This window comes from Hippichthys cyanospilos, chromosome 10 (assembly GCF_059441005.1).
Source record: "Hippichthys cyanospilos isolate Australia breed blue-spotted pipefish chromosome 10, RoL_Hcya_1.0, whole genome shotgun sequence".
Taxonomy (NCBI): domain Eukaryota; kingdom Metazoa; phylum Chordata; class Actinopteri; order Syngnathiformes; family Syngnathidae; genus Hippichthys; species Hippichthys cyanospilos.
This window is the reverse complement of record NC_142378.1, coordinates 3,427,400-3,450,000: the sequence shown is the minus strand read 5'-3', so window position 1 is coordinate 3,450,000 and position 22,601 is coordinate 3,427,400. Positions and strand designations below refer to the sequence as shown.

Below are 22,601 nucleotides of genomic sequence, written 5' to 3'. Positions count from 1 at the left end.
TTGGTTTGCATTAAAAGGGAACAGGGGCGACGTGAGGATTTGTGGCAGATTTGCGGGAGATGCTGGGCGTATTTGCTCTGATATCATTAGTAACGCCCCTCCTTCCATTTTCGGGGGGCCTCGTCCGCTTTTTAACCGCCGGTAAAAATATGGACTCGTCAACGGTCAAATAATTCAAGCGGAATACATTTCCACTGGCTTATTTAGATCGTATCGAAAATGTTGGAACGTGAAATGTGTCATTTGAGACGCAATATGCGGTAGCCAAACGTGATAAATTGCAGTTGATTTTGCTTATGTGAGAAATATTTGATTATATAAACTGTATAACTACATTTCGCATGGTGCTTTTGGGCGGATTTTACCCAGCGACTCCCGAAAAATAGATTGTGTAATATGTTTTTTCGTGGCTTGAAAAATGGTGTCACTGAGAACGCACAAAACTTAAGAAAATAGGGTGTACGAGTCACAAAAACGCAAGTTGCTCCATGTTCCAATCAGTTTGCTCTTAATTTGAAAAGAAACCATGTTCCTGTCACGGCATTAAAAAAATAAGTGTGCATTTGTACAACACAACAAAGGAAAGGTGTACAACGGTTTGCCAAGGAGCCACCATTACATAGTTTAGCAGGAAGCTGCTTCATGTTCCAATTAAAATGCTCTTAATTTGAAAACAAAGACGTATCCTGTTACTTTTATGGCTTTTAAAATGTGTGTCACTGATAACGAGCATTTGTCCAAAACTTAAGAAAATAAAGGTGTACGACGTTTTGCAGAGTCACAATAACACAATTTAGCAGGAAGTTACTCCCATGTTCCAATAAATATGCTCTTAATTTGAAAACACAAATGTATCCTGTTCCTTTTATGGCTTTTAAAATGTGTGTCACTGATAACGAGCATTTGGCCAAAACTTAAGAAAATAGAAGTGTACGGTGTTTTGCAAATGAGTCACAATAACACAATTTAGCAGGAAGTTACTCCATATTCCAATTAATTTGCTCTTGATTTCAAAAGAAACCTATCCTGTTCCTGTTATGGCATTAAAAAAAAATAAATAAAAGCACACATTTGTAAAACTCTCAACAAAATACAGGTGTACGACGTTTTGCAAAGGAGGCACCATAACACAAGCAGGAGGCCGCTTCATGTTCCAATCAATTTGCCCTTAATTTGAAAACAAAAACATCCTGGTATGGCATTAAAAAATTGTGTTACTGATAATTACTGAGATGTTCACTGACTGCTCACAATGTGGGAAATCTGAATCACGCTTAACCGGCAACAAAGATATAACTTTTGGATATGAACACGGGAAAATGACATTTATTCAGTTTCCTTATGGTTTTTACAGTCGCCAAACTGTTGTTGAATCCTATATACGGTAGCATAGAAAATACCAGAATTTGACCCTAAAATTAAGGGTGCGTCCTCTATACAGGTGCGCCGTTTATTCGAGGAATTACGCAAAAATGGAAAGGACGCATAAATAACTCCACTTTTCAAGCTATTCCTTTCTTTTTTTTTAATCGCCTCTTCCCTTTGCATGGAGATCCCCGTCCTATGACGCTGCAACATCACACGTGAGATTTTTCAAAGGAGCCCTATGTCTCCGGGCGGGATTAGACGCGCGGCGACCGGCCTTTTTGCCGCCGGTGTTTACGTTGCGAGTGAGCCGACGTGTGTCTGCGGCCGCTGACAGGCAGCCAAGCAGGCAGGCAGGCAGTCAGCCATTGTTTTGTAATGTGTTTCACTCTGCCAGCGCTGATCCTTGCTAAGGTACTTAGCACGCTATTGTTGTCTAAGTATGCTATTTTCTGGCTGGGCACCTCCACTATAGAATAGCTTGCTTCCATTTTTTTTTTTTTTTTTTTTTTCCTCCCCAGCCCTCAAAAGAGAGGTTTGTTACACTGAGTGTCATGCTAATCCTGCTGTGTGATATGTATATGTGTCAACAGAGAAAGAGAGAGGGGAGCTTGAAGAATGGCAAAAAAAAAAAAAGAAAAAAAAGACCCTTTCAGTCCTTGATGTCCTCCTTGACACCAAATGGCCGTTTGTCAAAATATACAAGCGCTGTAATCGGGAGCATTTGAAGGTATGGTTGAATTCCGGCTGCCAAGAGCGTTAAGAAAAAGAGATGAATTAATTCAGATCTGGAATTTATTGAGCTTATTAACTAAATCAACCACAGAGATATATTTTTAAGTTTTGTTTTTTAAATTTCAGTCATTTTTTTTCTCATGATTTGAGCCCTCTGATTTTTTTTCCCCTCAATTTTGCAGCTCATTTAGTGCTGCTTGGAGTTCAAAATTTATGGTACTTTTTTTCTATATTTTTCTTTTTTTTTCTCAAGTTTTAAGCTAAAAGATTTTAAAATTGACTCATGTTAAATTATCATTGTGATCAATGAATTTACTCAAGTAAATTGAATGAGTTCCTCTCATTTTAATCTCACCTAAAAACCCCTCAACCATTTTTTTTTTTATTTAGTTGGTTTTATTGTGGTAATCAACAACAAAAAAAGTCTTTTTTTCTCTTCGCAAATACCGCAAATAATGTGTTTTTTTTTTTTCAAAAGACATTCACTGCCGCCGATGTTCTTTTTTGTACAATTATAAAAATGTTCCCCTTCTTCCAGCATTTGCCGGTTTCAGATAAACGCGGCGCGTTTGGCATTGTGTCCCGAATTGAATTTCAAAGCACATAATTGAAACATGCTTGTGATTTTTTTGTTTTTTTTGTCTAACCTCGCATAAAACTTGCACGGTGTTTCCCTCAGCATGTCCGCTATAATACCAAGGGCTGTAAAATAGTTTATTTTCCAAGTGCTGCGCGCATATTTCTTTTAGCCACCCTCAAGGTGGAACAGAAAATCTTTGCTAGCCCAATATAGAAACATATTTGAACCCTGCTCCTCCGCTAAGTAGATTATAAACATTTATTATAGCATGTCATCATAATATCCCGCACACTGCAAAACTTGTGCGGCCCACTTTTCCCTCCGTGTGCAGCGGAAGATGATCGTTAATTCCGCCGCGGCGCTATGGTAATGTGCCGCCCCCTATCAGCGCCGCCATCGCACATACTAACAAGCTTAGGATAAGCCCGGCCCGGAATGCTATGAGGTTTGAGTTTGTGGAACCGGTACGCTCTCCGCAGCCAAATCTCGCTTCAGCAGAAAACCCGTCGGCCGAGTCCCCTCCGCTTAAAAAAATGACTGCTAGCGCATGAATATATATATTTTTTTTTTTGCAAGGACAGGAGGTTTGCACCTTGCAAGGAAAATGCGGCGTACGTAAAAAAAAAAAATATTATTAGGATGGCAAAAATCGTCTTGAGAAGGCTAATCAGCCGGCAGCTCTGAAAAAAAGCTTGTAATGTGTATGAGGAGATTTAGCGAAAGCGCCCACTTAACGCCGTAAAACATTGTTGACGAGATGGCAGCATCTCAAGTTTGCGTCGCGAACAAACGCGCGCGCGCTAAGGCGGTGCGCTCGTCGCCTCTCCCGGAAACGGCAGTGTCGTAAGCGCGTTAGCCCCCGGGGCTCGTCAGAACCGTGTGATCCCGGGCCGGCCCGCCGCTAGGAGACAACATGCTAAATCCTGTTTGTTGGATGCTCTCGGATGGAAGGCTAATCTAACGCCACCTCCAAAGCCCGACCCGCTAGAGGAGTGAAATTTTTTTTCAGGAAATTACGTACATTTCGGACTTTTTTCTTATGCTTTGAACTCTGTGGCTACAGTGACTTAGATGCAGTTTTTTTTTTACTAGCCACCAGGGGGCAATGTTTCTGTAATCTATCAAAGTACTTTTGAGTTTGAATCGTTATTTTACTCGCCACCAAATGCTAAAAACATTTTTCCTCGTAAGGCCAAAGGGGATTGACTTGCACATGCACATGTTTAAAAAAAAGTTTGGTTTTTTTTGGCATTTAATCTACATTATAGCAATACATTATAAAATCAGTAAAGATTGTACACAAGGAATTTTTATGGTTTTATCATAATTGTTCGGCGTTTTTGCGTATGCGCAAGTCGATACCCTTTGGCAATATGGGAAAAAAGATTGCTATATTTTTAGCGTTTAGCCTACAAGTACGTTAGAATGTACTTTTAGCCAAATGCTAAAAACGTACCTATTTTTTACGCCATGTTTAGGATGAGAGAATTACCCTTTTTTTTAGGGTTTGAACGAAAATTTCCGTTCTTCTTCTTTCAAGTGGTCTGTCTCAGGGTAACTTGTGTGGCGCCGTCTTGTGGTCAAGAATAAAATGACGCCTAGACAATATTTAAAAGAGAGTAAGTTCTTTTCTCTTCTATTCTCGCAAGTAGCGTAATCGATCGGAATTTTAAAAAAACTTCTTTGTTATTCTCCCCCCAACATAACTTTTGTCTTCGCCCCTTTATGTCCATCTGTCGCCTTCTTCTCGAGATGCTAATTTGGAGCATCGCAGATTTGGCACTTGTAACAGGTCTGGCGGAAAAATTAATTAATGCGTACTCCAAGTGCTATCGAAATTATACGTTTGGCGCCGGTGGAGATACGGAGAAAGCAAGCGAGAGAGATGTGAGGATGTTCCGGTCTCATTAAGAGAGCAGGCAGAGTGGAATTAGCCTGAATATAATGACAGGCCACGCTATCTTATGTAAAAACAGCCCTGTTTTCCCCGCTCTCATTCATCGGCACTAGTAATTAGTTTTGGCCCTAAAACTGTCACCCTTTAGTCGAGCGAAGGCAGATGTGATTTGAGGTGCAATTTAATCTTGCTTTAATGAAGAACTAATGGACGCATTGCAAATTACTTTTTTTTTTACACCCCCCCCCCCCTTGCATGTGATTGAACAGGGGCTTGGGAGAGAGAAAAAAAAATCCATTTCCTGCTTTTGAAAAGATCAAGAGTATCTTTGATAATGGCGAGAGCGTCACCGGCGGCTCGGTCGCATTGAGCCAAAAAGCTCTTTTAGCCAAATCACAATTCGTCGCAAAGACGGCCACAATTAGCCACAAAGCCCGGAGAGCGTTTCGGGGGGCCCGGGCGAGCCGAAAGCCTCTCGGCGCCGCCGGCCGGCCGGCCGCCCGCCACCTTGTTACAAACAAGCCCCGGAGGTGTCATACAGCAACAATAAAGCCTGATAAATGAGCGTAAGACTAATTTTCAATTACAGCCATAATGCAGTCCCAATTGGAGAGTTAAATTGAGCATGTGTGGATGAGAACAAACAAAGCCGTAGGCTCAATACACTTATGATATGTCGGGTGCATTAGCAGCAAATGACATGATGTTTATTTCGGCGCTGGTGATTTGGCTCCACAAAGAGAGGCGAAATGAATATTGATGATGTTTCACCATTACGCCGTTTCAATGCGGTCATTTTATCCGATTCGTACTTGTGCCGAGGGGGGGGGGGGTGGTTGTATCCTTTTATTCGTTTGTGTCCACTTTTGTGTCCGTTTTGTCTCAGCAAGGCGGCGACGTTAATTGCGTCGCAGCCAAACATATGGGGCGTCATTAGAAAGACTAGCATGTCCCCTGCTGTGGACACTAGGGCTTAATTCCAATGTTATATCGCGGGGAAAGTTCAATTTCATGTTTTCCGTGCTGAAAGGCGCACCTAAAAGTCTTAGATTTCCTCAAAAACTGACAGTGCGCCTTATAATCCGGTGCGCCTTATACGATGCATAAATCGTGAATTTACATGGTGGGGTGTAAAATACTTTAATCGCCTTGCAAATTCTTCAATTTTTTTACCTCTCCATTTCAGTTATAAATGTGTTTTTTTACCATTATAATTTTTATAACATCCTGTTTGAAATTTTTATATGCTTTATGTGCTCTTCCCATTCATTGAAGGCGCGCCTTATAATCCAGTGCGATTTATAGCGCGGAAAATGCAGTAAATGTTGAAGGTAGTTTTTAACTAGCTGAGATGTGCATTCTTAGATCGGCCGTATTCTTACTTACAGTAATTACTTAGCTGTTAGCTAACCGCGGCTGGTTGCTACGGCATTAATTTCAATAAAAGAAGCGAGCAGACTGAATCACCGTCCGAGTCCATCCTTGTTCGAACGCAAGGATATGAATAAAACCGAGATTTAAAAAGTTATGATGTCTCCATCTGATTCGATTAAGAGCGCAACGGTTAGAGAACACAGAAAGATTTTGCGGTTGACTCGTTTATTAATTGTGATATTTTGACACATAACACAATCATTAACTTGGAGAAACGCTCAACTTTCGAGGATTTATGGTCAAATGACTCGAGCTGGAAAAACAACTGTGTCCAGCGCATTCAAAGTTACGCTCGCGAGGTGTTCATTGACCGCTCACAATGTGGGAAATCTGAAACGCCCAACTGCAACAAATATACTGTATAACCTACGAACACAAGAAGATGAGATTTATTCTGTTTTGCTATCTTTTTACTTTGTTGCCAAAGTGTTGGTGCATTTTATACACGGTGGCATAGAAGTACCAGAATTTCACCCTAAAATTAAGGGTGCGTCCTGTACAGAGCTTCATCCTACATTTGGGGAATTACGGTAATTACTAAAACATTGTATATTTACTTAATGTGCAAAAAATAAGCTGTCTCAAACATGTTTTTCGGGAAATATACATGTTGCTTCACGTTCCAATCAATTTGCTCTTAATTTGAAAAGAACCATTTTTAAATTAGATAACCTGATACCGCAGAAACCCTAAAAAAAATAAACTTTAAAAAACCTCTCACCTCGCCCCTGAAATGCCTTTACGGAGAAGAACACACACGTTCTCTCGTCGACACTACGGAACATCAAAGCGAATGTTAGTCCTTGAAACAGGATGTGCGGCGTTTCAGACGTGTCGAACATGTGTGTCTGTATTTGCGAGACGCCGCGTGTGTCTGCGTGTGTGTGTGAGAGTATTTGACTACAGCGAGAGCAATGCAGCAAGCCTAATGGGAGTGAGCTTAACTTCACAGAGCCTCGCCACATATCTGATTACTTGGACCAGTAATTTTCTCTCCTCAATAAGGCAGAAATTGGATAGGATGAATGAAATTTGGCTGTCATATTGCAATGATGGTGCAGCAGGGAGATTATGTGTTTCACATAATCGTTCATCATTTCTCTACCAGTGTTCAGGCTTAGCATAATGGAATTTGTAAACTGGTTTAAATCTTAACGTGAGGGCCGGCTATCAGGCAGAGTGTGAGGGGTGTGGAGTAATGTCTTCAGGCCAAGTGGAATATTTTCACCCCGGTATGACACATAAACACGGAATAGAATATATAACGCAGTGGAAAATAATAAAACATGTTCAACGTTTTGGATTAAAAAATCAGAGGGAAATTCATTAACGTTACCGTTTCATAGATACATAAACACAATACGTTATATTGAATTTTATCCGTTTCCAATCAAATTACGTTTATTCCAAAAATGTTTAGCCCCATTCCATATTAATTTTAATTTTTATTTACCTTCAAAAAAAAAAAAGAATCATCCATAAATGAGATGTGAACTATTGGCCACTAGGTGTCACACTGGCTGTTTGGAACTCAAGGCTTGCTTCGCCTTTTTTTTTCTTTCTTAACCGTATATTAAAATATGAAAAACTGCTGCAAATTGTTGAGTCTTTGCATCGGAATATTCCTAAAACACATCAATATTGGGATTCTTGCCAACAAACTGGAAAGTTGCAATATTATAGTCTATAGACATGTTAATAAAACCAAACAAATAAAAATCATGTTTCGTTTCAACAAACATTCGGATGATAAAATATAAAGTTAAAAAAAAGGAACAACACGTTAACAGTTTTGTAGATTAATTTGTAAACGTCAAATTACATGAAATGCACGGAACCACATTTTAATATTTTTATTCTAGAATCTTCTCGTTCAATACGTGACCCAAGAGATACTATCATCATAATCTTGTTGCATTCAAAGAAAATGGGAAATCGAATTTATTCTCAGATTGTCTGTTCCGAACGCAAAGTGTACGGGACAAATGTAAAAACAAACATGGCTGAAAACTTGTTACGTGAACCGCATTTATTAATGCGGGCAATGCAAATAACATTATATAACCTCCCGATTCAAAGAGGCGTTCGAATGAACTTTCTCCGGTCGTAGTTCGGAAAATGCCGAGTTCCCACCTTCCGCCAATGGAACATCTCATTTGTCCACATTCGTCCGGCTTCGTCTCGACGATTCTAGAGTGTTCACAACGAAGATTACGTCAATGTTTAGAATTGTGATCCCAGCGTGCTTTCACAATAAAAGCTCAGACTATTTGTCTACATCGCTTTAGTCCAAAATCCACTTCCTTTTTCTTTTGTTTTGAAAGCGCCGACAGGAATGTTCTCGGAAAAGTCTGGAAGTCTCGAGAACCATAGCTCAACGTGTATAAATGCAGCCGCGGGACAGCAGATGTACGAGACAGAGAACGCAGAGCAAGAAGACCAAGAAGAAGAAGAAGAAGAAGACACACGATTACGAAGACACACGAATACGAAGACACAAGAATACTTTCGGAAATAAGAAGACACAAGAATACTTTGAAAATAAGAAGACACAAGATCGAGAAGACTCTCAAAGTCCACAAGAAGATTCAGGAGATCCACTGACTTCTTTTTGAATGTAAGCTGACTTTTTTATTTCATATATTTTAAATTGATATTATCCGAGCTTTAAGGTAGCTCATTGAATTTGCAGATATATGCAAATTATTTATATTTATCATTTTCCTCCACAGAATAACATTTTAAGAGTGAAGCAGACAAAATGGTGGTAGCAAACGGCCCTGCAATCGGCATCGACCTGGGCACCACGTACTCCTGCGTGGGCGTCTTCCAGCACGGCAAAGTGGAGATCATCGCCAACGACCAGGGCAACAGAACCACGCCCAGCTACGTGGCCTTCACGGACACCGAGAGGCTCATCGGCGACGCCGCCAAGAACCAGGTGGCGCTCAACCCCAGCAACACGGTCTTCGACGCCAAGCGGCTGATCGGAAGGCGCTTCGACGATCCGGTGGTGCAAGCCGACAAGAAGCACTGGCCCTTCCGGGTGGTCGCCGATGGAGCCAAGCCCAAAATTCAGGTGCAGCACAAGGGCGAGGACAAAACCTTCTTCCCGGAGGAGATCTCCTCCATGGTGCTGCTGAAGATGAAGGAGACGGCAGAAGCATACCTGGGCCAAAAGGTGTCCAGCGCCGTGGTGACGGTCCCCGCCTACTTTAACGACTCCCAACGTCAGGCCACCAAAGACGCGGGCGTCATCGCCGGACTCAACATCCTGAGGATCATCAACGAGCCCACGGCAGCCGCCATCGCCTACGGTCTGGACAAAGGCCAGGCGGGAGAGCGCAACATCCTCATCTTCGACCTGGGCGGCGGCACCTTCGACGTGTCCATCCTGACCATCGAGGGCGGCATCTTCGAAGTCAAAGCCACGGCCGGGGACACGCATCTGGGCGGGGAGGACTTTGACAACCGCATGGTGGAGCACTTTGTGGCCGAGTTCAAGAGGAAGCACAAGAAGGACGTCGGCCACAACAAGAGGGCCCTCAGGAGGCTGCGCACCGCCTGCGAGAGGGCCAAGAGGACGCTGTCCTCCAGCTCCCAGGCCAACGTGGAGATCGACTCGCTCTTTGAGGGCATCGACTTCTACACCTCCATCACCAGGGCTCGCTTCGAGGAGCTGTGCTCCGACCTGTTCAGGGGAACCCTGGAGCCGGTGGAAAAAGCCCTGAGGGACGCCAGGATGGACAAGGGCCAGATCCACGACGTGGTCCTCGTCGGGGGCTCCACACGCATCCCCAGAATCCAGAAGCTCCTGCAGGACTTTTTCAACGGCAAGGAGCTGAACAAGAGCATCAACCCCGACGAGGCGGTGGCCTATGGCGCCGCAGTTCAGGCCGCCATCCTCACCGGCGACACCTCGGGCAACGTCCAGGACCTGCTGCTCCTGGACGTGGCTCCTCTGTCGCTGGGTCTGGAGACGGCGGGCGGAGTCATGACGCCGCTCATCAAGCGCAACACCACCATTCCCACCAAGCAGACGCAGATCTTCAGCACCTACTCGGACAACCAGCCCGGCGTCCTCATCCAGGTCCTGGAGGGTGAGAGAGCCATGGCCAAGGACAACAACCTTCTGGGCAAGTTCGAGCTGAGCGGGATCCCGCCGGCCCCCCGGGGCGTGCCGCAGATCGAGGTCACCTTCGACGTGGACGCCAACGGCATCCTGAACGTCTCCGCCGTGGACAAAAGCACGGGCAAGGAGAACAAGATCACCATCACCAACGACAAAGGCCGCCTGAGCAGGGAGGAGATCGAGAAGATGGTGGACGAGGCCCAGAGGTACAAAGCCGAGGACGACGTGCAGCGCGACAAGATCGCCGCCAAGAACGCTCTGGAGTCGTACGCTTTCGGCGTGAAGAGCACCGTCCAGGACGAGAAGGTGGCGGACAAGCTGAGCCAGGAGGACAAGAAGACGGTGACGGACAAGTGTGAGGAGACCCTCCGCTGGCTGGACAACAACCAGCTGGCCGACAAAGAAGAGTACCAGAACAAGCAGAAGGAGCTGGAACGGGTGTGCCAGTCCATCATCGGCAAACTGTATCAGGGGGCGGGGCCTACGTCGGGCTGCAGGGAGCAGGCCCGCGCCGACGCCCGGGGGCCCACCATTGAGGAGGTGGACTAAGAACATTTTTGGGGGCCTCAAGGACTCAAAGACTATTGTTTCTGATTATTTATAATGTTGAATATGTCTTGTTGTTATTTTTTTTAGTTCCTACACGTAATAATTCATATGATTTGCTCATGTGTGACAATGTCCATTGCTAAAATGTCAAGTTATCATTTTGTGTTTGTTTTTTTTCCCAATTAAATCCGTATATTTGTCATCTGAACTATTTTGTCATGTACTAAATAAACTGATAAAAGTTTACGTTTGTGTACGTGTGACTGAAAATTCACCTAAGGTCTGCAACAGACCCCGAGACACCAATTTGAGACCCCATGCCCTAAAACTAGCAACCTAATTCTTGATCATCAATAATTAAATAAACCCACTTAATTAGTTCCAAATGGAGCAAAGACTCATCTGTTTTCACTAAAAAAACAAAGTCCCCGTTTCCCATAATATAATAAATTATTTTAGACTTTACAAATGCGCAATTAAATTGATGGAGCAATTTCAGCGTCATAAAATAATTATTCTTGATCCAGATATTAGATAGTGTTGGCACTTTAAGGAGCACCTGTCATCCCAGCATCCTTTGCGTGTCCAATATGGAAGAACTGGAGGTGGAGGTTCGTGGCTCCAACGGGGCTTTTTACAAGGTAAAATGTCGGTTTATTTTTGTGTTTCCCGCATACAGCAAAATCATGCGTTACAGTTTGGTAATTTGAAACCGTGAGAAGTGATATTTGCGATAAGCGCTAACTCGAAATGTTTGCTAGCAACCGGCATTAGCTTCGCTAGCTACTATTAGCTAGCTAAGCTAGCACCGCTATTGAATCTTCGTCACTTCTTCGGCATCTTAATTTGGTTAATAACCGTGATAATAATACTCAACAACATCGACTTTATTTCTTCCGCTTGGCATTTTCTTGGTGCAGTTTAACAGTTTTTTTTTTTTTTTTAGTTGGCTAACTTTAACCGCTGACGTCAAAGAATGAAGTCACAGAGGAGTTCGGACGTGCTCCGTATGTTTCTAAGATTTTTATGGCCAACGAAAGATAACAGTTATTCTCCCGGACGGTTTTAATGGCTCAGAATTTGCATAATAGAGTCGTGGAAGCATAATTATTAACTTCAAGTTCGAGTAATGTTAAACGCTACAGCAGCCGCTGCCCTCTTGTTTGATAACCGTCCGTCGAAGCATTTTTTTTTTTTAACGTGAGCCAGTTGTTCCTTGTCAGTCAAGAGCAGCTGACGGAGAGGGGATGGCCACTGATACTGAAACCTTAAATGCTATTTCGAGACAAGCTGCCTGAATAAAACAGTCATTCGGGGCCAGACTTTGATTGCAACCCCGGCTCCTCATCCTGCTGATTATCAATGAGCCACCTTCGTTGGTTTTCTTACAATGAAGATTGAAAAGAAAAACTCACTTTACGTGACACGGAATCGCGTATTTCTCATCTTCATTTTCAACGAGGAACACAAGTCCGCAATAGCAAACAAAAGCAGTTGAATGCTTTGCCACATTCTCAGATTTGCCAGCTTTCTATCATACCCAAAACATGTTTTTTTGTTTCAGTTCTTCAGATGTGTACGCTGATGTCTGCTTACAATGTATGCTTACCTATAAATTAATTGTTAAAATAATCTTTGAGTAATATCATTACATCGTTTTAAAAATATATGAGTAAACGTAACAAAAATGTAAATCCAATGGTAGCAGCTTTGGTGAACTCTTTCAGTACAAAGCATTTTGGGAAACCCGTTGAGTGCCAAACGATTTTTGAGAATTTCTTTCAATGCCGGCAAAATATTATGTGCTATGTCTGTGGAAACGTGTGGTGCCATGTGAAAGATAAGATCTGATTCTTTAATCATAAAAAGTGTGTTTCTATCTTATTATAGTCTCCCTGAAAAGAAGTCATTTAAGTGGCATCGAGGTATTTTGGGTGAAATTAGCTTTCTGTGAAAAGTTCTCTGCACAACATGACTTTTACGCGAATGTTTTTCGTTTTAGTGGCATCTGAATTGTCCTTCCCTTCTCTAAAACATGAACGAAAACAAAAAATGTGTTTTTGATGGCAAAATAAAATTTTGCATATGATCAGCATTAGTTTTACATTTGACAACATATTTACATGTTTATGGCTATTTACAAGCTATGTTTCCATGCATGTGTTTTTTTTTTAAACACAATCCAGTACTTTTTTGTGTGATAATCAGTGCACGTTCTCCTGGATGCAAGCGGACGTCGCAAAATTCGCACATTCACTTTGTTCGCCTCCATCGCGAATGCGCTTGCGAGTAATCCGTTTGCTTTTTGCTCAACATACAGAAACACTAAACTAGACGTTAGCACTTACCACCAGGCTTTCATTGAAGAGAGGAATGCTAGTCAAGGGTGTGGCTTACCCTTTAATTTAAAAAAAAATAACGAATTTGACAAGAATTCTCGTCATTCGCACTCAACTTGATTATTTTGAAAGATGAGAATTTGCGTCCTTGGCACTTGGAGTTAATGCTCTGTATGACAGTAAAACCCACCGCTGAATGTGTGTCTTGCATAAATTATCGTCTAGCTAGCAGCACTCGAGTGCTCCATATAGGCTGGCGTGATCGATTGAAATGATTCCGCATATTTTGATGCTCATATCTTATCACAGTTGCTGTTCCTACTGATCACTTTTGCAACAAACCAATATTTGATTCCAATTTTCGATTGGGTGTTCAAATCCCGAAAATTGCTGAACAGCCGCCTCCCATAACATTTATATATATATATATATATATATACACACAATTGTGATCTGCCGCCTCGTTTTTCGGTTTCCTCCAAAAATGCCGATCTTCATGTTGACCAAACGGCTGCGGGTTTTGTCGCCGATTTTAACATTTTATTGCTTCTATTTGAAAAGGGCTTAGTCAAAGACATCCACAATGATTCTCTCACCATCGCCTTTGAGAACAAGTAAGTTTCCAAGTTCCAGCGACCTTTTGAAAACCGACGCCACCTCCTTTATCGTGGCAACATATAATGGTTTCATTTTCAGTTGGCAACCGGAACGCCAGGTGCCCTTCAGTGACGTCAGGATGCCACCACCTGCTGATGCCAAGAAGGAGATTAGAGAGGGTGAGGAGGTGGAGGTATGGATGACTCACCTGGATTTATTTTATTTTATTAATTTACTCCCCGTGCGTGTCTTAAGTTTTTGTGTTTTTGGCAGATCCTTTCCAGGGCCAATGATCTGGAGCCCTGCGGCTGGTGGCTGGCTAAAGTCTGCATGACAAAAGGAGATGTGAGTTTTGCCTGACTGAATTTGGCCCGTTTTGTATCCTAGCCAAAAAGTCACACAATTATTATGTCTAAAAGTTTTTTTTTTTTTTTTTTTTTAATACTCACATAGTTTGTGTTTCTTATTTCAGTTCTTTGTTATTGAATATGCTGCCTGTGATGCCACTTACAACGAGATAGTGACGTTTGAGCGCTTGCGCCCAGTCAACCCGAACAAGGCCATCTCCAACAATTACTTTCACAAGTGCAGTATCGCCGTTCCTCAAGATCTGCAAGAAGCGTGAGTACCGGAGTTGCGAAATTCTCATTGTCAGTTCAAAAATATCTTCTTTTTGAGCATGACTACTATGGCTACGTGGAACATCATCAATTTTACTTCTGGTACATCTGCAGGAAAATTTTGTGATAGCAAATAGCAGTGATTTGCTTCATGTTCCAGTTAATTTGTTCTTAATTTGAAAAGGAAAATGTAATATTCCTATCACTTCATTAAAAAGCATTTAATTGAATTTGCTGAGACCTTCAGGATCTTTTTTTTTAATATTCCGCATACCACCTGAAGTGCTTTTTCATACCGCTGGGCAAGACACATGAATACACGTGCGCACAGCATTAAAAATTGTTTTTGCCATGACTGATTATGACATTTGACTCGCTCGCATGGATGGGACAACGGAGTACAAGGCTAATTGAAAAACAGCTTTTGTTTTCAATGATACCTATTTTTATAATTATTTTTTCCTTTTTACCTTCTCAAATTTCATTGTTCTTGGTTAAGTTTGAGTATTAACCTACCGAAAGAGCAGCGATTGAAAATACTAATGTGCTGATTTATTTCAGATGTCAAACTGACAATGCCCATAGAGACTTTAAGAAGGCTGTTGGAGCATGTCAAGTCTCTTACTGTCCTGAGACCAGCGAGTTGATCATCGTGGTAACAAAATCTCTTCCTCCTTATCTGACTCATGTCTTAATTATCCACCTGCATGAAGTTTGCTTTCTCTTGCTTGTAGTCTACCAATGAGTCAACAGCCAAGCGCGTGTCTTTGCTGAGTGACATGCACCTCCGCAGCCTCAGAACCAAACTGATGCTCATGTCTCGCAACCAGGAAGCCACAAAACACCTTGAGGTTGGTCGCTCTCCTTTGTCAATTCTGTGATGATTGAAGAAGGCTACGATGAACTTGATTAACATTTCTCTTTTTTGTTTGTTTAGAACTCCAGGCACCTGGTGTCTTCCTTCCAGGAGGAGTTTATAGTTAGACCGGATTTGATGGGGTTGGCCATTGGTAGTCATGGCAGTAACATTCAGCAAGCACGAAAGGTTCCCGGGGTCACAGCCATTGATTTGGATGAGGAGACTGGCACCTTTAGAATTTATGGAGAGGTAGTGTTGTTCTCACAAAATTGCTTTTTGGCGTATATATAAATGAGCATGAGCAACATATTTTTAGTCAATTTTTGTAAGCACTTACTTAGTACGGACAAACATTTAAAAGATGTTCTTTTAAAGTGGCATGTTCTGATACTAAAGCAGTGGTTCTCTTAATGGGGGGACGTAAGTGGGATTTTTACACGGTTTCTGTAAATATCAGTAAATCTAATTGTAATACTTTTTATTCATGTGACAGGAACAGTTCATGTTTTTCAAATTAGGAGCAAATAAATTGGAACATGAAAAATTTTGTTCCAGTGACTCCATTGCAAAACTTCTTATACGGATGCACTTTGTCAGTAGTGACTCCTAATGGCAGATCAACCATGAAATAAATAGTTCCTGAATTTAATAGGCTTAGAGGTACCACTGCAAATGTAGTGTAAAAATTTAATAAATCAAACTTGGGTGGCGCTGCACAGTTTAAAGTCTTATTATTTTCCCATCAACCTAAAAGGCTTTGTACTGATTTGGGTGTACTTGGGTGGAAAAAATATTTTGCAGGCCGTACGTCGTTGAAAAATGGTTGCGAAGCTATGTACAAATTTTCTTCTTTTTTCTTTTTTTCCAGACAGCAGAAGCCGTGAAAAAAGCAAGGAACTACCTAGAGTTTCTGGAGGATTCGGTCCAGGTACCACGAAATCTTGTCGGTATGTCCACATCCTCGGAAATGCATATTTAGCTTACCTTTATTATTTTCCTTTTTTGAGCATCAAGATTTTTAAATTCTCTGTCCTCAGGTAAAGTCATCGGTAAGAACGGAAAAGTCATTCAGGAGATCGTTGACAAGTCTGGAGTGGTGAGGGTCAGAATAGAAGGAGACAATGACAACAAGCAACCTCGACAAGAAGTAAGCTGCTTTTCTGTTTGTATTTTATATTTTGGGGCGGGGCCTCACAAAGCAATTAATCACCGTCCTGGATTTGGTGCCTTTGGCTGCCATATACTGATCTGCATCTGTTTTTCTTTGGTTTTGTTGACACAGGGAATGGTCCCCTTTACCTTTGTCGGTACTAAGGAGAGTATTGGAAACGTCCAGGTCTTGCTGGAGTACCACATCTCCTACCTCAATGTAAGAGCTGGCATCTTTTCTTCGATTCCTTTTTTAATCAATGACTTTTCAAATGGGTGTAAAGGCCTTCAACTCCACTCACCATTTGCTTGCCTTCAGCATATCAGCGTGGCGTTATGACTGTCGCAGAGTCGACTTGGGCATCTTTTTTTTTTTTTTGAACGGATAAATCTAAAACTCAACTGGTCAACATATTGGCCACAAGCTTTCTCTATTTCACAGATGTGACTTCGGTACATCCCTACTTTTTAATTAATTGCTTGGCTTTTTTCTCTGCGTTTTTCCTTTTACCTTAGTAGACCTTTGGAATTTTGTGTGTGTGTGTCTATATGTATGTGTGTGTGTGTCTTGTGCTCTGCATGTTGTGTGCCGTGTTGGATTGTCACTGTGTAGGACATGATGGAGCTTCTTGCACAGAGCCAGCAGCTAGAGGAAGAGCTGAGAAAGATTGGCGATAAGGCACAGGGACGATTAAGTGGCACAAGGCGCACGCCATTTGTAGATGTGTGTATGATGAGTATAAATGGGAATAAGTTTCCATAACAATTTGCTTGGCTTTCTAATGACTAACGTAAACTCCCGCTAAATGCTTTTGTTTATTTATTTCTTGAATCCAACGATTTCCTGGATGTTCCTTTTTTTGCTTTTTCTCACGCGTTGGGTGTGTTCTGTCCACGTAGGAGGTTGAGCAGCTTCGTCTGGAGCGGATGCAGATTGACGAACAGTTGCGCCAGCTCACGCAGGGCCACCGACCCGCGGAGCGGGGCGAGCGAGGAGGCGCCGGCTACAACACGGACGGCGGCGCCAACTCGTCCTCGTCGCACGTCGGCAGGTCCTACAACAGTCGAGGTCGCGGGCGCAGAGGCCACGGCTACAGCACCGGATATGGTAGGCAGACAGATTTTGTCTTGCTTGCTCTCATTTGACATCCTTTGTAGACAGTTTTTAAATGGGAAGAGCTGTTGGCTTCCCATCCTGCCAGGCACCAACTCTGAGCACTCCAACGCATCCGAGACGGACTCGGAGCGTCGCGACGAGGTCGGTGACTGGTCTCAGGCGGCTGATGAGCAAATGAGGTGAGTTGTGCTCTTTTACTTAATTTCTTTCGTTTCAAAAATAGCTTCTTTCTAAAGTCTTTGACTTCTTTTTAAAGGCTGACAAAATGAGTGTGTTTTTGGAGGGCGTTTTGTCTGCTATTATAACATTTTAGTGCATAGGTTTACAAGTCAGACAAAGCTAAATTAGTCCACACATTCACGCAAATGCAATGGCATGCACATATTGATGTTTTCTTGTGGATTCAGTGGTCCTCAAATTGGGATATGTGAGATTGTATTTTGCAGGTATCAGCAAACCTAATATAATATATATAATAATGTAATATGCTTTTTAATGCCGTGACAGGAACAGTGATGTTCTTTCAAATTAAGAGCAAATGAATTGGAACTTGAAGCAATTTATCGCTTGTTTGATTGTGACTCCTTTCTAAAACCGTCTGTGCTTTTATTTGGTTTTAAGTTTATATAGATGTGCATTGTCATTAGGAATAAAATGTTCCAGCTGATAAGCCAGAAAGAAAAGAAATGACATATAAAGACACCACCACAAATGCCGTTCCAAAAAAAACACATGGAATACATAATTGGGGATAAAAAATGGTTCAGAACCACTGACCTATAACCTGATTTAGTAGTTTGATGTCAATTGAACTTTTTAATCACATGCTAGATTTTTTTGTTTTCTGTGCCTGCATTGTTATTCGTGTGAAAAAAAAAAAAAAAAAAATCATTGGCTGACCAAACTTTCAGGGAGAGGGAAAGAGGTCCACGTCCACAGAGGGCCAGGAGGCCAGGACCCGGCAGAGGACGAGGACGCGGAAGAGGCGGCTACGGCTCAGGTAAAGGCGCCCGCAAGTCTGCTTCGACTTACCGAACGTTAGAGAAACGGAATCGATGACTTTGCAGCGGGGCCTCGGGGCGATAACGCGGAGACGAACACCGAGACGGACCAGACCGCCGATACGGACGCCAGCGAGTCCAATTCGCTCGCCCCCCGCCAGCGAAGGTCTCGACGACGGAGAACGGACGAGGACGCCACCATGATGGACGGCATGAGCGAATCCGACAACGCCTCCATGAGCGAAAACGGCATCGGTATGTAATTCATTCACTGCCAGTTCAGTAAAAATTGATCTTTGACGTCTTTTGACGTCAGTGGCAGTGAATCAGTTTTTTTTTTTTAAAAAAAAATAACAAATTTGGGGGGAAAAAACAAAAACTCGTCCTTAACTTATAAACCAACGTAGTCCAAGCGGCTAGCCTGTACGTTTAGCACGCAATCCCTCTCGCCACCTGTAGATGACGCCGAAGCTCGACCGCAGCGTCGTAACCGTAGTCGCCGGCGTCGTATTCGCCTGCCCGAAGAGAGGCAGCCAGGTAACCGCTGACTGCACGCCTCTGTGCTCAAATTGTCTTGTTTGTGTGATAAACCAATAACACCGACAAATTTGCACCATTCGTGGTGATGATAAGAATCTTGCAAGGAGTAACAAGAACCCGGGAAAGTTCTGACTGACAGTTTTTTTTTTTTTTTTTTTTTTAATAAGACCTTCACTAATACAAGTAACGTTGTTGTCTGGCTGCCATTTCTGCTGAGAGACTTGAGTGTTGTTTCTCAAGAGCATGCGCTTCTCATTGCCTTTGGGCTGCATGGAGAAACTGGAAGCATCCTTCAGACAATTTCTGCGTCAAGATCGTTTTTAATCAGGGTTCCGAGAACTCAAGGCAACTTAAATTCAAGGCAGTTTAGGTCTACTTCCCGAGGCGCAAAGTTTCTCAAGTAGCGAAATGACGTGCGTCTGCTTTTGGAGCCTTAACGCCTAAAGGAGAAAAAAAAAAAGTTCAGTTTAGGGTTTTTTTTTTTTTAACTTTTTATTTAACAGTTCAACACTTGTACATGGAAGCAAAATAAATGTCCCGATGGACACGGGCGGCCAACGTCTCGTCTGTTTCGCTCCCCGCGCAGTGACCGTGGCGGACTTCATGTCCAGGGCCGACTCCCAGAGCCGACAGGTGCCCGCCAAGGACGCCGACGTCAAGAACGATCAGGTCGCTCTTCCGCCGCCTTCTTTGCCGATGTTCGAGGGGGGGTACGCTCCTTTGGCCATTTTCAGCAGTCAACTCAAAATGTCCGTCCATATTCAGTCGCGTGATAAATCGTAACGACCGATCATGGCTCAGCTCGCCGACGTCGCGTGACCTAACCTTGAGCGAATGCGACGTTATTTTTATTATACGTGAAAAATAAGGATTGTCAAGTTGATTGTGGACATGGCTGAACATGGCTAAATAAGCCGACTGCCCCTTTTAAGATTTTGGAGGTTATGTGGTTTGCAGGTTCCAAAGACATCTGGCATTGAATGAGTTAAAGGGATTTATTTGAACATAATGTTTTTTTCCAACTAAAATGTTACATTTGTAATGCGAAAAATTGCTAAATAAGGGGGCTACCCCTTTAAGGCAGTGCTTCTCAATTATACCCCCCCCCCCCCCACCCATGCAACGTGCAGACTTTTAATCAGATTAGCTATAAAAATTGTGTAAATTCACCTAAACTTGTATTTTTTTTCACATCAACAGAAAAAGCAACTTTGAACTGCTAATCATTTTTTCCAGGGTGTATACGGGATGTAGCTTAGTCTAAAATAATAATAAAAAAATACAACCATATAAGTAAAACTAAAAAAAAATATATTGCAATTGCACTTCACGTTACAAAAACAAAGCATTTTCATTGGCGTCACCCCCCCCCCCCCCCCCCCCCCCATGACCAAAGGGGGTCATCATTCTTTTGAACTATTTAACTCATTCACTACCAGCCTATTTTCGACCCTCCTCAAAACCAACGGGAAAAATATGTAGATATAAACGGGTATATAGATAAACATATGCGTATAGAATTTTTTTTATTTATTTTTTTGTCCCGCCCTCCTCTCTCAGGCCGAGGTAGACGCGAGAGCCGAGCCGAGCCCGGCCGCGAGCGCCAAAGCTTCCGACAACGGCGCCGCCCAAGAGCCCGAGGCGCCCACCAATGCCTCGGACAAAGGGGACCCCGAGCCCAAAGCCGTGGTCAACGGCCTCTCGTAGTCCCCCGTCCAAACAAACAAAAAAAAAAACAAGGTTTCAAATATTTTCCGCCCCGTTTGAAATTTCACGCTTCTGGTGTGAATCTCCACGTTTTTATCGCGGCAAGAACTTTGCTTTTTTTTTTTTTTTTTTTTTTTAACTTTGTAATTGGAATCCATGCACATTTGAGCAGTCTGTATTTTACACTCTTGTCCTATCTGAGCAGTTAAGTCGTTTCCTCGTGATAAACAAATGAAGCTTCATGAAGCACTTGTGAATTTTTTTTTTTTTTAACACGTCTCTTGACGGTGCTCTGGGTTTGAATTTCGCACATTTCCATTGCATTAGATTATCTTTCAACCAAGAGCACCCTCTAGTGGAGGCTTAACAAATCACAGGTGCTTCATGAAGCTTCATTCTCCAAGCTCTACTTTTTACAGTTGTTCTTCCTGTACGAGCTGCCCAAAGATAGTCCAACACACACGCAAGCTAGGATTATTAAAATTAGCATTTTCAGTCGGAGGAATGACTGTGAATGTAGTATATGGAGAAATAAAATAAAAATTAAAAAATGCGTCAGGGATTCCACTCCAACCTAAACTGTGGTTGAATGCAGCTTTTTTTGGGTGACTTAAATGTCTGCCAGGTGGACTCCCCTAAAATATTTTTCCGGATTTTTTTTGTGCATCTCATCGGTACTTTGTTCGTACTCGCAAAAAAAACAAAACGTGCATGAGCAATACCAGAGCGCAGCTGTCGTGCCTTGACAATAGTTTTGAACACGTTGCCTGAAGCGCACAAAAATCGGACGTTTTTTTTTTTTTTTTTTTTCCACTCGCGTTTGGCGGCCTCGCCACTGTGAACTTACAAAAGCAACCACCAAAAAAACAACAAAAAAAACCCCCTGAAGTCACTAGGATGCATATCTTTTTTTTTTTTTTGTTAATAGTCAAGCGTGACTTTAATGTTTTTTCTTTATGTATTGAGTTTGGCGTAGCTGCTTTTTCTCTTTTCCAATATGCAACCACTTTTTTTTTTTTTTTTTTTCTTCCCCGTGAGGAAATGTTACAGCGTACCCGGATTAGAAAACTTCGTTATTTCCTTTGCACTGAAACTTCCTTTTTTTTTTTTTTTTTTTTTTGTTCATTGGTTAATCGTTAGTTGGAAACTGCCTTGTGTGCTCAACACAAATGTAGCCAATTTCGTCAGTTTTGTCGGGCTGGAAACTTGAGGATGACTGTTTCCCCAAAAAGAAGGCTTATTTATTTTTAACATGTACAGTATTTAAAAATAAACAAAAAAAATCAACACCTCTTGACACTAAACGTACATGAGAGGACGCAAATGGCAAATTTGGACTACTGAGGGATGTGATAAGCGCATGATTTTCTGTTGGATGGACAACAGTATTTTTTTTTTTCTAAAGGATTGTTCTGGTTGGTTGATGTGCAATATGTTTTGTATGCAGGTAGTTCTTAAATAAAATTGATCTTTCATGTAGATCGAAAACCAAATTGTGATTTTTTTTTTTTTTTTTAATTCACCATTCACTCAGGTTATGATTCTTTTTTTTGATAGAATTTCATGTGATTTAAAAATGTTTTTGGGGAGGTACTTTTGGTATCGGTATCAATGTGACAGGTCTGGACAAAAAAAAAAATTCCAACATCCCTATAATTAAAAATCATAATGAAAAAAAAATATATATTAGTCTTTGCAGTCAATACTAGTATCTGTTCTCGCCATTGCAGTTCATAGCAGTATCAGTGCTCACTGTTGCAGACGATACCAGTATTGGTGCTCGCCATTGTAGTCGATACCAGGATCAATACTTTCCATTGAAGCCGATACCATTACTGATGCCATCGCAGCACAAGCCATCGCTGGTGCTCACCATTGCAGCCGATACCGGTATGGCTTTGCCATTGCAGACGATATCAGTATCTGCACTCACCATTGCAGATGATACCACTATCAGTGCTCACCATTGACACTGATACC

At 42.2% G+C, this 22,601-nt stretch overlaps 2 protein-coding genes and 1 long non-coding RNA gene across 12 annotated transcripts in view; 2 read left to right on the top strand and 1 right to left on the bottom strand.

The window, feature by feature from the left end:
- The window catches only part of LOC148416635 (uncharacterized), a 21,961-nt gene extending 13,746 nt beyond the window's left edge, over positions 1-8,215 (bottom strand). Inside the window, exon 1 of the long non-coding RNA XR_015866939.1 lies at positions 8,145-8,215. This is a non-coding gene — a long non-coding RNA (uncharacterized LOC148416635). The remainder of the gene's footprint in view (positions 1-8,144) is intronic.
- Positions 8,216-8,347: 132 nt separating this feature from the next.
- On the top strand, positions 8,348-10,938 carry LOC148416634 (heat shock 70 kDa protein 1-like). The gene is made up of 2 exons (XM_088425290.1): positions 8,348-8,628; positions 8,744-10,938. The coding sequence occupies exon 2, from the start codon at positions 8,773-8,775 to the stop codon at positions 10,690-10,692; it is 1,920 nt and encodes a 639-aa protein (XP_088281416.1). The 5' UTR covers positions 8,348-8,628; positions 8,744-8,772; the 3' UTR covers positions 10,693-10,938.
- Positions 10,939-11,265: 327 nt separating this feature from the next.
- On the top strand, positions 11,266-22,114 carry fxr1 (FMR1 autosomal homolog 1). Of its 10 annotated transcripts, none has more exons than XM_088425900.1 (18): positions 11,266-11,333; positions 13,593-13,645; positions 13,728-13,821; positions 13,902-13,973; positions 14,101-14,249; positions 14,810-14,903; positions 14,983-15,099; positions 15,186-15,356; positions 15,976-16,054; positions 16,145-16,254; positions 16,390-16,476; positions 16,870-16,980; positions 17,157-17,364; positions 17,459-17,552; positions 18,285-18,373; positions 18,441-18,629; positions 19,501-19,583; positions 20,475-22,114. In XM_088425900.1, the coding sequence occupies exons 1-18, from the start codon at positions 11,283-11,285 to the stop codon at positions 20,619-20,621; spliced, it is 1,998 nt and encodes a 665-aa protein (XP_088282026.1). In that variant the 5' UTR covers positions 11,266-11,282; the 3' UTR covers positions 20,622-22,114. The 10 variants fall into 10 exon arrangements, with proteins under 10 accessions (XP_088282026.1, XP_088282025.1, XP_088282023.1 ...); XM_088425899.1 differs by having other exon boundaries at positions 16,384-16,476; XM_088425897.1 differs by having other exon boundaries at positions 16,381-16,476.
- Positions 22,115-22,601: the final 487 nt, after the last annotated feature.

What these genes read in the sequence shown, in the direction of transcription:
- LOC148416634 (XM_088425290.1), top strand. Translation starts at nt 8,773, where the DNA reads ATGGTGGTAGCAAACGGCCCTGCAATCGGCATCGACCTGGGCACCACG.
- fxr1 (XM_088425896.1), top strand. Translation starts at nt 11,283, where the DNA reads ATGGAAGAACTGGAGGTGGAGGTTCGTGGCTCCAACGGGGCTTTTTAC. An exon ending in CCTCAAGATCTGCAAGAAGC is followed by an intron (nt 14,250 to 14,809) that starts GTGAGTACCGGA and finishes GATTTATTTCAG; the next exon opens with ATGTCAAACTGACAATGCCC. An exon ending in GGTACCACGAAATCTTGTCG is followed by an intron (nt 16,055 to 16,144) that starts GTATGTCCACAT and finishes CTCTGTCCTCAG; the next exon opens with GTAAAGTCATCGGTAAGAAC.